The 15,653-nt window shown below is 43.1% G+C and overlaps 1 protein-coding gene across 1 annotated transcript in view; it reads right to left on the reverse strand.

Moving 5' to 3' along the window:
- Positions 1–15,653, reverse strand: part of LOC122925784 (collagen alpha-1(VII) chain-like) — a 556,601-nt gene that overhangs the window by 111,798 nt on the left and 429,150 nt on the right. Inside the window, 2 exon segments of the mRNA XM_044277135.1 lie at positions 14–130; positions 12,500–12,562. Of these exon segments, the coding sequence (XP_044133070.1) occupies positions 14–130; positions 12,500–12,562 (180 nt within the window).

Here is a 15,653-nt window from a genome sequence, read left to right on the forward strand (position 1 = left end):
GGAATTATGTTACCTTTAATCCTGAATTTCCTTTTGGTCCTGTAGGTCCTTGTGGCCCAGGAGCCCCATTCTGTCCCGGGTGTCCAATTGGTCCCCTGAATCCACTTAAGCCCAGAGATCCTTTAATACCCTATAAAATAATGTCATATATAAAATAGGTATGCTATTTGATATTTAATTCCTCAGTTTAAGCTTAAAGGTATACCTATCCTATCAAGACATTATAATCAGTAAGGGTCGGACCTCTGGGACCCCCACCAATTCAATAAATGAAGGTCCGCAGCACTGTTTAATACGATATCCAATTCTAACTTTTCCCAGCAATTTGGCACTTCTGTCAACCAGGCTAAACGGAAAAGTTCAGCTTGTCTCATTTACTTGAATAGGGGTACACTATGGCTCTCTTCATTGCGAGTTGCCGGAGTGTCCCTGTGCAGGGGAAAACAGTGAGGAGGACACAGAAGTACACCGATTCTGTGGTCTCTTCATTGTCATGATTGGTAGGGATCCCAGAGGCATATCTTAGCAGTAGGCCTTTACTTTATAAGATCAGAATGAAAAGGGTTGTAGTATAGAATTAGAAAAACATGTCTGCTTTCTTCCAGAAACAGCATCACATCTGTCTGTTTGTTGTGTCTGGTATTGCAGCTCAGCTCCATTGAAGTGGGTGGAGCTGATTAGCAATGTTACACAAAACCTATGAACAGGTCTGGCATTATTTTTTGGAAGAAAGAATACCATATTTTTGTAACTCTTTGCTCAAAACACTTTAATCACTTGAAGCAAATTAAAAAACAAAACACAAATGGTAAATCAAAAAGTTCTTTGGTAAAGTCCATTAAAGGGGACCTATCACAAAGATAATGCAGAACCCAGTGGCGTGCCTAGGGTATTTGGCACCCAGGGAGGGTACTTTCTCTGGCACCCCCCCTCCCCCTGCCGAAACCATAAGAAACTTAATTTTTACATTTAAATATACTGAAATATTTATTTTGTTTGAAATAAAAAAATTATCACTAGTAAACAGAAAATTTCAGGTAAATGAAAATTTAAAGGAAATCTGTCAACATGAAAATACAATGTAAGCTTGGTATTACACATTTTGTGAAGGAAGGCGAAGAAAAAATGGCTATTTTTGTACAGCTTTTATAATTTTGTTTACAGGTTCACCTGACGGGATGGATCATGTTATATTTTTTATAGAGCGGGCTGGAGTTTTCACTGATGCCGGTGCACCCTGCCCTGATAGCAGGGGCTCAGCTGACAGTGACACCAGCTCCTGCACGTGCCCAATCAGTCCGCCATACCTGTACAGCACTGGGACTCAAGTCACGTCCTGCACCGCCGTACAGGTACGGCACTGGTATCCTACAGGTTAATAAGGCTGGTCCTTTCCCATCCATATTTGGGCCCCTTGTAAATGTCTGCCCTGGCACTGGCTGGCAGCAGCCTTGTGACTCCTCAATGCCCCTTCCTCCATTGAAAATTAAAGGCAGCAAGGCCTTTTTAACTGAAAAAAACCTCTCTAGTCTGTCTAGTCTGCTTCCTCTTGCCTGCACACTGTTCTGCTACAGTGCCACTGTGACTGTCTGCACCACTCCTAACTGCCACACACCACAGTGCCACTGTGACTGTCTGCACCACTCCTAACTACCACACACCACAATGCCATTGTGACTGTCTGCACCACTCCTAACTGCCACACAGCACAGTGCCACTGTGACTGCACCACTCCTAGCTGCCACACACCACAGTGCCACTGTGACTGTCTGCACCACTCTTAACTGCCACATGCCACATTGCCATTGTAACTGTCTGCACCACTCCTAACTGCCACACACCACAGTGCCACTGTGACTGCACCACTCCTAGCTGCCACACACCACAGTGCCACTGTGACTGTCTGCACCACTCCTAACTGCCACATGCCACATTGCCATTGTAACTGTCTGCACCACTCCTAACTGCCACACACCATAGTGCCACTGTGACTGTCTGCACCACTCCTAACTGCCACACACCACAGTGCCACTTTGACTGTCTGCACCACTCCTAACTACCACATGCCACAGTGCCATTGTGACTGCACCACTCCTAACTGCCACATGCCACAGTGCCATTGTGACTGTCTGCACCACTCCTGCCACACACCACAGTGCTTTTTGCAGGCTCATCTCAGCGGCAGTGTATCTGCAGACACACACTGTGACACACACAACACTGGTGAGGTGGTCACTTCACTAGAAGGCACAAGCCACACATCACAGCCGTTTTCTTGCTCAGGAGCACAAGAGCAAGTGGCTACAAGGAAGATGGGAGGTTTTCGGCCGAGGGCGAGCATACAAGTAAGATAGGCTCGAGCGCGCACCAGGGGCGGATTAAGTATATCATAGGCCGGGGGCTGTTTACCCATCTTGGGCCTCTTCTGTCAATTTGCCCCAACTGTCCCCTCTTTCGCGTTAGGCCCCATGTTTATTTTTTTCTGGCAAATATTAAAGAAAACTATGCCACGTATATAGTGTCGTTGCCCATTACCCCTAAGAATTCCAGGGATCTGGCAAACATTTTGGGGGCAACGTATGAAGCGATTTTAGATTACGGCTATCATCATTGCTGACCCTAAACCATATAATCAATGCGATTAATCAATGAAAAGGAAGCAATGGAGGGACGAGTGGTGACAGTGCACAGAACCACATTCCTGGTGCAGGAGTGAACACAGATACGATAGCTCGCCAGTTTTTAGTGGTCAGAGGACTTAGAGTGGAATTATTATTACAGATTATAGGATAAATATAAATTGGGGGTTATCAGCCGTAGGGTGGCCAGTTTTTATTTAGGAGAACCTAATACCCTTAATTTATCTAGGTCAGATTTGTTGAATTGACGTCTATTGTATAACACCCCCAGCCAGTGTAGTGTACAACTCCACAGTATACAGTCTAATACCCCGCAGTACACAGTGTAATACCCCACAGTATACAGTATATACCACCGCCCAATATACAGTACCCCATAGTACGCAGTAGAGCACCCTATAGTATACAGCACCCCACAGTATGCAGTATAGCAGCCTATATTATACAGTACCCCACAGTATGCAATATATAGTATAGCACCCCATAGTATGCAATATAGCACCCTATAGTATACAGTACCCCACAGTATGCAGTAAAGCACCCTATAGTATACAGTACCCCACAGTATGCAATGTATAGTATAGCACCCCACAGTATACAGCACCCAACAGTATACAAAGCCTCACAGTATATAGTACCCCATAGTATGCAATACATAGTACAGTCATGGCCAAAAGTTTTGAGAATTACATAAATATTGAAAATTGGAAAAGTTGCTGCTTAAGTTTTTATAATAGCAATTTGCAAAAACTCCAGAATGTTATGAAGAGTGATCAGATGAATTGCATAGTCCTTCTTTGCCATGAAAATTAACTTAATCCCCAAAAAAACTTTCCACTGCATTTCATTGCTGTCATTAAAGGACCTGCTGAGATCATTTCAGTAATCGTCTTGTTAACTCAGGTGAGAATGTTGACGAGCATAAGGCTGGAGATCATTATGTCAGGCTGATTGGGTTAAAATGGCTGACTTGACCTGTTAAAAGGAGGGTGATGCTTGAAATCATTGTTTTCCATTGTTAACCATGGTGACCTGCAAAAAACCGTGTGCAGCCATCATTGCGTTGCATAAAAATGGCTTCACAGGCAAGGATATTGTGGCTACTAAGATTGAACCTCAATCAACAATTTATAGGATCATCAAGAACTTCAAGGAAAGAGGTTCAATTCTTGTTAAGAAGGCTTCAGGGCGTCCAAGAAAGTCCAGCAAGCGCCAGGATCGTCTCCTAAAGAGGATTCAGCTGCAGGATCGGAGTGCCACCAGTGCAGAGCTTGCTCAGGAATGGCAGCAGGCAGGTGTGAGCGCATCTGCACGCACAGTGAGGCGAAGACTTTTGGAAAATGGCCTGATGTCAAGAAGGGCAGCAAAGAAGCCACTTCTCTCCAAAAAAAACCCATCAGGGACAGATTGATCTTCTGCAGAAAATATGGTGAATGGACTGCTGAGGACTGGGGCAAAGTCATATTCTCCAATGAATCTTCTTTCCGATTGTTTGGGGCATCAGGAAAAAGGCATGTCCAGAGAAGAAAAGGTGAGCGCTACCATCAGTCCTGTGTCATGCCAACAGTAAAGCATCCTGAGACCATTCATGTGTGGGGTTGCTTCTCATCCAAGAGAGTGGGCTCACTCACAATTTTGCGCAAAAACACAGCAATGAATAAAGAATGGTACCAAAACACCCTCCAACAGCTACTTCTTCCAACAATCCAACAACAGTTTGGTGAAGAACAATGCATTTTCCAGCACGATGGAGCACCGTGCCATAAGGCAAAAGTGATAATTAAGTGGCTCGGGGACCAAAATGTTGACATTTTGGGTCCATGGCCTGGAAACTGCCCAGATCTTAATCCCATTGAGAACTTGTGGTCAATCCTCAAGATGCGGGTGGACAAACAAAAACCCACTAATTCTGACAAACTCCAAGAAGTGATTATGAAAGAATGGGTTGCTATCAGTCAGGAATTGGCCCAGAAGTTGATTGAGAGCATGCCCAGTCGAATTGCAGAGGTCCTGAAAAAGAAGGGCCAACACTGCAAATACTGACTCTTTGCATAAATGTCATGTAATTGTCGATAAAAGGCTTTGAAACGTATGAAGTGCGTGTAATTATATTTCACTACATCACAGAAACAACTGAAACAAAGATCTAAAAGCAGTTTAGCAGCAAACTTTGTGAAAACTAATATTTCTGTCATTCTCAAAACTTTTGGCCACGACTGTATATCACCCCACAGTATGCAGTATAGCATCCTATAGCATACATTATAGCACCCCACAGTATACAGTACATCACAGTATACAGCACCCCACAGTATACAGCACACTACAGTATGCAGTATCCCACAGTATACAGTAAAGCAGTATAGCAATCTGCAATATACAGCACTCCACAGTATACAGCAGAGCAGTACAGCACTCCACACTATACAGTAGCTTACAGTATAACAGCCCCTGCCACATTTCCTGATGTAATCTTCACAAAAAAGCTCCACAATTATGGCAAACTTCTCCTGCAGCAACACTCCTGATAGAGAGAAAGGACCTTTGATTATCTCATAGCCATGTGACCAGTAATATTGATATGTTACTGGTCACATGGTGATGATATCCTCAAAGGTCCTCTCTCCTAAGGGAATCACAGCTCTTCTTCCTTGCAGAGACATTGGGCTGGGCGCTGCTGCTCAGGCAGCACCCCCCTGTATAGCTGATAGCCTGACACCCGGGCGGACCGCCCCGCCCTAGGCACCCCACTGGCTGAACCTCTACCGATGCCTGACTGTTGGGCTTTTCATGTCATGATCTTGTTCCTGTGCGCTGTGACACGTTTGCCATGCATGCTGTTGCCAGGGACAACGTTTTGTTTGTGCTGCATTTGTGTGCACTTCCCCTTATATCTTAGTTCCTTCCTTGTCTTGTCCTGGAGGGGTTAACTTCCTGGCTGGGTGTGGCCACTTGGTGTATATTGCCTGCGGCTTGCAGGCTGGAGTTAATTGTCCTCCAGCTTTTGTTGGTGCTGGAGCTTTGCTAATGTCTGGCTTATTCCATCTGCCCAGTGCTTGAGGGTCACCTTGTGGAACATCAAGGTCTTCAGCAATGTCTCTCCTATGTTATGCCGGTGTGTCTCCTTCCCTTCACTACCCTACGTTATGTGTGGTGTCGTTTGTATGGGTAGGTGTTATGTCTGGTTGTTGTTACATGTCTGGTGGTGTTAGTTGTCCTGCATGTTTGCTAGACATTCTCCTGACTATCTGTGTGTACTATGGAAGGGGGTGTCAGGGCTCCCCAGAGGGGGAACTACTAGTTTGTATGCAGTTCTGCCTGGTGCCGCCATGTGTCCTGTTTGCATGGGGGTCCTGGCAGTAACTGGTGCGCTGGATACCTGGGTGTGGTTGTCTGTACTGTGTCCTGTATGGTGTGTGGGCACCAGTACTAATGCACAGGTTCCAGTTGTGGTGGCTGCGGCAGGTAAATGTGTTGTTCGGTGTGCTTACCTACTGATCCAGTTGCTGTATACGGTCTCCACTGTTTCCTTGCAGCTAGGCCAGTGGAGACTCCTGGTTATCTGTGTCTGGGATGAACAGGTCGTCTCAGCCCTTTCTCTATTTGATGGATTATCAGGGCAACTCAGGGTACCTAGGTTCTTGGGTATGAGCTGTCCTACCACCCAGGTCCGCTCATATGGGTAGGAGTTAGGGTGAGGGTTAGGGAAGCAATAGGAGGTGACCTGCTCCCTTATCACATCCTCAAGCCTAGTTGCTTTACTACCGAGTCCGCATTGTATGGTGGGGAGTTTCCCTCACTTTTGTTGGTGCTGGAGCTTTGCTAATGTCTGGCTTATTCCATCTGCCTAGTGCTTGAGGGCCACCTTGTGGAACATCAAGGTCTTTAGCAATGTCTCTCCTATGTTATGCCGGTGTGTCTCCTTGCCTTCACTACCCTACGTTATGTGTGGTGTCGTTTGTATGGGTAGGTGTTATGTCTGGTTGTTGTTACATGTCTGGTGGTGTTAGTAGTTCTGCATGTTTGCTAGACATTCCCCTGACTATCTGTGTGTACTATGGAAGGGGGTGTCAGGGCTCCCCAGAGGGGGAACTACTAGTTTGTATGCAGTTCTGCCTGGTGCCGCCATGTGTCCTGTTTGCATGGGGGTCCTGGCAGTAACTGGTGCGCTGGATACCTGGGTATGGTTGTCTGTATTGTGTCCTGTATGGTGTGTGGGCACCAGTACTCATGCGCGGGTTCCAGTTGTGGTGGCTGCGGAAGGTAAATGTGTTGTTCGGTGTGCTTACCTGCTGATCCAGTTGCTGTATACGGTCTCCACTGTTTCCTTGCAGCTAGGCCAGTGGAGACTCCTGGTTATCTGTGTCTGGGATGAACAGGTCGTCTCAGCCCTTTCTCTATTTGAGGGATTATCAGGGCAACTCAGGGTACCTAGGTTCTTGGGTATGAGCTGTCCTACCACCCAGGTCCGCTCATATGGGTAGGAGTTAGGGTGAGGGTTAGGGAAGCAATAGGAGGTGACCTGCTCCCTTATCACATCCTCAAGCCTAGTTGCTTTACTACCGAGTCCGCATTGTATGGTGGGGAGTTTCCCCCACTCCCCACCGTGACAGCAGATGCCTCATTTTACCTAAAACCAAATTTAATCACAGCTCATGCCATATGCAAATTAGTTGTTTGAAGTCAAGTAGGTTGAGATGTTATAAAGTCAAGTCAAGCTTGACACACTTAATAGGGTTCTCCGGGAAAATGAATGAAAATGAATGAAAATACTGAAAAAACATGCTATTATAAATAAACTCTTAAATGCCTTTAATTATTTATAATAACTTGTTTAGTCTAGGGGACAATCTGAGATGGAGTTAAAATTGTGGCTCTCAGATTTATGAGCATAAATGCAAGACAGCCTGTGTGAAAATGCAGAGCACAGAGCCCTATGTAAACTCTGCTCTCTGCCTGCATCAGCACTGTGAAGCTGTACAGGTCCTTCTCAAAAAATTAGCATATTGTGATAAAGTTCATTATTTTCTGTAATGTACTGATAAACATTAGACTTTCATATATTTTAGATTCATTACACACCAACTGAAGTAGTTCAAGCCTTTTATTGTTTTAATATTGATGATTTTGGCATACAGCTCATGAAAACCCCAAATTCCTATCTCTAAAAATTAGCATATCATGAAAAGGTTCTCTAAACGAGCTATTAACCTAATCATCTGAATCAACTAATTAACTCTAAACACCTGCAAAAGATTCCTGAGGCTTTTAAAAATTCCCAGCCTGGTTCATTACTCAAAACCGCAATCATGGGTAAGACTGCCGACCTGACTGCTGTCCAGAAGGCCATCATTGACACCCTCAAGCAAGAGGGTAAGACACAGAAAGAAATTTCTGAAGGAATAGGACTGTTCCCAGAGTGCTGTATCAAGGCACCTCAGTGGGAAGTCTGTAGGAAGTAAAAAGTGTGGCAGAAAACGCTGCACAACGAGAAGAGGTGACCAGACCCTGAGGAAGATTGTGGAGAAGGACCGATTCCAGACCTTGGGGGACCTGCGGAAGCAGTGGACTGAGTCTGGAGTAGAAACATCCAGAGCCACCGTGTACAGGCATGTGCAGGAAATGGGCTACAGGTGCCGCATTCCCCAGGTCAAGCCACTTTTGAACCAGAAACAGCGGCAGAAGCGCCTGACCTGGGCTACAGAGAAGCAGCACTGGACTGTTGCATGTCATTCGGAAATCAAGGTGCCAGAGTCTGGAGGAAGACTGGGGAGAGGGAAATGCCAAAATGCCTGAAGTCCAGTGTCAAGTACCCACAGTCAGTGATGGTCTAGGGTGCCATGTCAGCTGCTGGTGTTGGTCCACTGTGTTTTATCAAGGGCAGGGTCAATGCAGCTAGCTATCAGGAGATTTTGGAGCACTTCATGCTTCCATCTGCTGAAAAGCTTTATGGAGATGAAGATTTCATTTTTCAGCACGACCTGGCACCTGCTCACAGTGCCAAAACCACTGGTAAATGGTTTACTGACCATGGTATTACTGTGCTCAATTGGCCTGCCAACTCTCCTGACCTGAACCCCATAGAGAATCTGTGGGATATTGGGAAGAGAAAGTTGAGAGACGCAAGACCCAACACTCTGGATGAGCTTAAGGCCGCTATCGAAGCATCCTGGGCCTCCATAACACCTCAGCAGTGCCACAGGTTGATTGCCTCCATGCCACGCCGCATTGAAGCAGTCATTTCTGCAAAAGGATTCCCGACCAAGTATTGAGTGCATAACTGAACATAATTATTTGAAGGTTGACTTTTTTTGTATTAAAAACACTTTTCTTTTATTGGTCGGATAAAATATGCTAATTTTTTTAGATAGGAAATTTGGGTTTTCTTGAGCTGTATGCCAAAATCATCAATATTAAAACAATAAAAGGCTTGAACTACTTCAGTTGGTGTGTAATGAATCTAAAATATATGAAAGTCTAATGTTTATCAGTACATTACAGAAAATAATGAACTTTATCACAATATGCTAATTTTTTGAGAAGGACCTGTATATTATGTGCAGATGACAGCTGAGAAACCTATATATAGCCCAAAATCAAAATCCTGGACCCACACCTGACCATGTCAAGAGAATCAATCAAAGATAATGGGTCACTCAATATACAAAAACACATGTAGAACCAAAGTAATCACAAAATTCCATAATTTTTATTGTAAATCACATAAGGACATGATTGACACAAGCCACAACACATTTCAAAAAATAAAAACCAAGAGGACCAATGGTGGGCTGTTGGTGTGTACTGAAAAAGTGCAATATTAGTGGTTGGCCACTAGTAAAAAAAGTTGGTGTAACCAAACAAATGCAGCTCAATAATACATATCAAAGTTCAGCTTTAAATGCATGAAAAAAAGACACATTACCATGTGGGTGATGTAACACACCACATCATAAGAGCAGCAAAATATCATGAGCACATAACAAATACTGACCAACCTAATGTGTGCTGTGTTCAAGTTAGGTTGGTCAATATTTGTTATTAGTGATGAGCGGGAGGTGCCATATTAGATTTCAACGAAATTCACGCTAGAATATTAGTCTCATATTCGTCGAAATCTAATATTCGTCATTATTCCAGTTATCGCGATTAATATGCGATTGAAATAATCGCTTATTGCAATTTTAACTTAAGGCAACTTTCCTATTGGTTTTATACCTACAATTAGCGAAGATGAGGAATATGACGAATGTATTCGTCATATTCCTCAAAACAACCAAGATAACAAAATATTCTCCATCTTCATTTTAGCTCCATATTCGTCAACTTCGCTAATTCTAGCAATCAAATAGTAAAGTTGACTATAGAGACAGCTGTGTTTAATTCGCTATGCGATTATATTACTTTGCTTTTTTTAAATAAATAGAATAATTATAATAATTATCAAGTATTATAATTATTCTATTTATTAAAAAAAAGAAAGTACTATAATCGCATAGCTAATTAAACACAGCTGTCTCTATAGTCAACTTTCCTATTTGATTGCTAGAATTAGCGAAGTTGACGAATATGGAGCTAAAACGAAGATAGATAATATTTTGTTATCTTCGTTTTGAGGAATATGACGAATTGATTCGTCATATTCCTCATCTTCGCTAATCCTACCAAGCCAACCATAGTAAAAGTTGAAATCGCAATGCGATTACTTCAAGTTATATTAATCTCATTGCGATTTCAACTTAGAGCTGTGTTTCTAATGGGTCAGCTTGCTAGAATTAACAAAGTTAACGAATATGGAATATAGCAGTGCTAAGTTGAAATCGCAATGCGATTAATATAACTTGAAGTAATCGCATTACGGATTCAACTTAGCCCTTCTATATTACATATTCGTATAACTTCGTTAATTCTAGCAAGCTGACCCATTAGAAACACAGCTCTAAGTTGAAATTGCAATGCGATTACTTCAAATTATATTAATCGCATAGCGATTTCAACGGCAGAAGTCGGCAGAAGCGGCAACAGGCACTGACTGGAGTCCTCAGAACAGGTAAGAACTACTTTTGAGAAGTGGGAAAGAAAAAAAATATAACAATAAAAAAATCCAAATATTCGAAATAATGAATTTATAGCGCTATATTCGAAATATTCGCGAATTAGCAAAGTGCCGATATTCGTAAAAAAAAATTGCTATTCGTATATTCGCGCTCAACACTATTTGTTATTTGCTCATGATATTTTGCTGTTCTTATGCCTTAGTCACTTTATGCGGTGTGTTACATCACCCACATGGTAATGTGTCTTTTTAATGCATTTGAAGATGAACTTTGATATTATGTATTATTAAGCTGCATTTGTTTGGTTACACCAACTTTTTTTTTACTAGTGGCCAACCACTAATATTGCACTTGCACTTTTTCAGTACACACCGACAGCCCACCATCGGTCCTCTTGGTTTTTAATGTTTTAAATGTGTTGTGGCTTGTGTCAATTATATGTTGTGGCTTGTGTTAATCATATCTTTATGTTATTTACAATAAAAAATATGGAATTTTGTGATTACTTTGGTTCTACATGTGTTTTTGTATATTGAGTGACCCATTATCTTTGATTGGTTCAGATGAGACAAGTGTCCATGTCTCTGTGCTTTGGGAAGGATTTTACCTCATCCGGTACTCCTACTCTAAAATGGTTTCCAATGATACTCCTCCCCCCACAGCAGTGCATCTGGTCCTCATTCCTACCCTTCAATCTGCAATTAGGGGATAAGGTGCACTCCTTTCCGAAGCACAGGAACACAGCGGAACAGTTATCTCAGCTGTCATCTGCACATGATATACCACTTCACAGTGCTGAGACTGGCAAACTTTACATACAGCTCTGTGCTCAGCTTTCTCACACAGGCCGTCCTGCAGTGTCACAAGGAGGACGGATTTTATGCTTATACATCTGAAAACTGCCATTTTAACTCCTTCACTGACTATCCCCTAGACTAAACGAGCTATTATAAATAATTAAAGAAATTTACAGTTTATTAATCATAACATGTTTTTTCAATATTTTCATTTTTATCTTTCCTGGCCCGGAGAACCCCTTTAAATTCCACCCTATCCATCTTCATTATGTGGACACCATATATAATGTTTGGACAGATGCCTGTCGATATAGTAATCGTTTATAAGAGAATGGCAATATACCCATAAATGGAGTCTATTAATATGCAAGTTAAGCCTTTGGTGCAATGGAGGCATAAACACTGCTCTTGTTGCACCCAAGCTCAGCTCCTTTCAGTGGCCAGCCCCTCTCTGGCTGCTTTGCCACTGTCTTGTCATGTCAATCAAAGCATTGCACCAAAGGCCTAATTTACATATTAAGAAGAAGTACAAAGAAAAACAGTGTTTTAATCAGGTGAACCACAGCTATGTGTCTATTAAAAAAAAATGAATTAGAGGTCACTGGTGACAGACTTTAAATCAATTAGAGACTTAATGGGAGGCAATGACCAACACCTCTATTTTAAGGTTGCTCGGCATTGGCTTTGTGCCACAGGTTCTACAAACAAAAAACTCTTACGTTTTCTTTCTTTCATGATATCCTGTTATTGCTGTTATTGACATGCCTAGGAATAACTAATTAACAGATGTAACCTATGTGCTGCCAATCATAGTCATCAAGTTACTTCATGTACCAATAGGGAAACCAAGAAATATGTTTGCAAGTTATGGATGAAAATAGATAAAAAATAACTGTGTAGCAGGTGTCCATTGTCATGGTGTTGTAGCTAGCAACAACAATATATTATTTACCTAGTTTTCATTTTGTTAGATAATATATATTTTAAATACAGAGAATATTCTCACCTTATCTCCTTTATCTCCAACATCTCCGGGAGGTCCATCAATTCCCCTCTCTCCTTCATCCCCCTACAAACAAGGAGGAAAAACTTAATTTCCTTTCTGCAGTGGCTACTTGTTTTAAGTGATGCACAGCCGAGATGTGATTAAAAATCCATGGGGAGAATTTATCATCCCTTCTAAAATCCTGGGTTTGCATCTTTTTAAACCCCTTGCATCTAAATCTAGGTGAAAGCAGTGTTTGCCCAACCTCCTCACCAAAAAGAGAGCATGGCGAAGGAAGACTGTGGGCGATGCCATTTGCACTGATACATGTATGATCACTTATGCCAGGTTTTCTATGAGCTGGCGTAGATTTCATTTTAGACACACAAACTGTTAAGAACTTGGGGGGTCATTTACTATCAGATATACGCAGTTTTCTGGTGTATATTTATCGTAGATTGTGGCGCAAAGGTATTTTGTGCCACAATCTGCCACTTTTTCCCAGCTCACGCAGGTCTGAAAAAGGGTGCATGGTGTGGGGGGAGATTAGCCGGGAGGCCTGTCTAATATATCATTTTCTACGCCTTTTTTAGGCATGGAAAATGAGCTCAATGTAAGACAGCAAGGAAGCTGGCTTACATTTGGAGCGGTGGTGGATGCGCCAAAGGTATGGTAGAGACCAGCAACTCCTCATAACTTCAGCGGATCCACCGCCAGCGCAGGGGTTATTAGGATGGCGTCTAAAATGCTAGTCTTAATAAATGACCCCCTGAATTCTTTTAGGTGTATCCAAACTTTGACTGTTACTGTCTATTAGCAAAAAATAATATGCATATACACTGAACAAAAATATAAACGCAACACTTTCGGTTTTGCTCCCATTTTGCATGAGCTGAACTCAAAAATCCGAAACATTTTCTACATACACAAATATTGTTCACAAATCTATCTAAATCTGTGTTAGTAAGCACTTCTCCTTTGCCGAGATAATCCATCCCACCAACAGGTGTGGCATATCAAGATGCTGATTAGACAGCATGAATATTGCACAGGGGTGCCTTAGACTGCCCACAATCAAAGCCCACTCTGAAATGTGCACAGTTTTGCCTTACTGGGGGGGAGGGTGAGAAAACCAGTCAGTATCTGGTGTGGCCACCATTTGCCTCACGCAATGCAAAACATCTCCGTTGCATAGAGTTGATCAGGTTGTTGATTGTGGCCTGTGGAATGTTGGTCCACTCCTCTTCAATAGCTGTACGGAGTTGAGGAATATTGGCAGGAACTGGGACACGCTGTAGTATACGCCGATCCAGAGCATCCCAAGCATGCTCAATGGGTGACATGTCCAGTGAGTATGCTGGCCATGCGAGAACTATGATGTTTTCAGCTTCCAGGAATTGTGTACAGATCCTTGCAATATGGGGCCATGCATTATCATGCTGCAACATGAGGTGATGGTCGTGGATGAATGGCACAACAATGGGCCTCAGGATTTCGTCACGGTATCTCTGTGCATTCAAAATGCCATCAATAAAATGCACGTGTTCGTTGTCCATAACATACGCCTGCCCATACCATAACCCCACCACCCCCATGGGCCACTCGATCCACAACATTGACATCAACAAACCGCTCACCCACATGACGCGACACATGCTGTCTGCCATCTGCCCTTAACAGTGAAAACCAGGACTCATCCATGAACAAAACGCCTCTCCAACTTACCAGAAGCTATCGAATGTGAGCATTTGCCCACTCAAGTCGGTTACGTCGACAAACTGCAGTCAGGTCCAGACCCCGATGAGGACGACGAGCATGCAGATGAGCTACCCTGAGACGGTTTCTGACAGTTTGTGAAGAACCTTCTTTGGAAATGCAAACTGATTGTTGCTGCAGCTGTCCGGGTGGCTGGTCTCAGACGATCATGGAGTTGAACATGTTGGATGTGGAGGTCCTGGGCTGGTGTGGTTACACGTGGTCTGCGGTTGTGAGACCGGTTTGAATGTACTGCCAAATTCTCTAAAAACACCTTTGGAATACGGCTTATGGTATAGAAATGAACATTCATTGCACGGGCAGCAGCTCTGGTAGACATTCCTGCAGTCAGCATGCCAATCGCATGCTCCCTCAAACACTGCGACATCTGTGGCATTGTGCTGTGTGATCAAACTGCACATTTCAGAGTGGACTTTTATTGTGGGAAGTCTAAGGCACACCTGTGCAATATTCATGCTGTCTAATCACCACCTTGATATGCCACACCTGTGAAGTGGGATGGATTATCTCGGCAAAGAAGTGCTCCCTAACACACATTTAGACAGATTTGTGAATATTTGAGAGTAATGGGTCTTTTGTGTATGTAGAAAATGTTTCAGATCTTTGAGTTCAGTTCATGCAAAATGGGAGCAAAACCGAGAGTGTTGAGTTTACATTTTTGTTCAGTGTACATACAGCATATACCGTATATCAATAGAGATGGCCTTGCGGTTCGTCCGGCGGTCGTTTCGCGGCAAACTTTGCTTGTTCGTAATTCGCCGAACATGCGAACATATGGCAATATTCGCACGTGTCATATTTTTTTGCATAGCTCCGAACTTCGACCCATGACACATCCATCAGGTAGGACAGGACAGCAAATTGAGTTTCAGCACATGGACACACCCCCTACCCTATAAATTAACCCGAACTGGCCGCCATTTTACATTCTGTTTTTTTGCCAGAGTAGGGAGGGATTGCTGTGTGGAGCAAGGACAGACTGTTAGGGACACCAAACGCTAGCGAATAGGGCCACAAAAGTCCTTTTAAGGACTGGTAAAGGTGTGCTATCGATCGGCGTGACATACTGAGGGGTGTGATATACTTCTAATATACTTCTAATATACTTCCTCTGCATCACTCTCGCATACAGCATCTCCTTGTGTAAAGTGCGCCGTAAAGTGCGCCGAATGGTTGAACGATGCACAGTGACTCCATCTGCAGCAAGATGATGTTGTAGGTCTTTGGTGCTGGTCTATATATATATTCTTGGTCTATATATATGTTCCTAACTGTGGAAACAGACAGCTGAAATCTCTGAGACAGCTTTCTGTATACTTCCCCTAAACCATGATGGTGAACGATCTTTGTCTTCAGGTCAGTTGAGAGTTGTTTTGAGACCCCCATGTTGCTACTCTTC

Source organism: Bufo gargarizans, chromosome 2, assembly GCF_014858855.1.
Source record: "Bufo gargarizans isolate SCDJY-AF-19 chromosome 2, ASM1485885v1, whole genome shotgun sequence".
Lineage (NCBI taxonomy): Eukaryota > Metazoa > Chordata > Amphibia > Anura > Bufonidae > Bufo > Bufo gargarizans.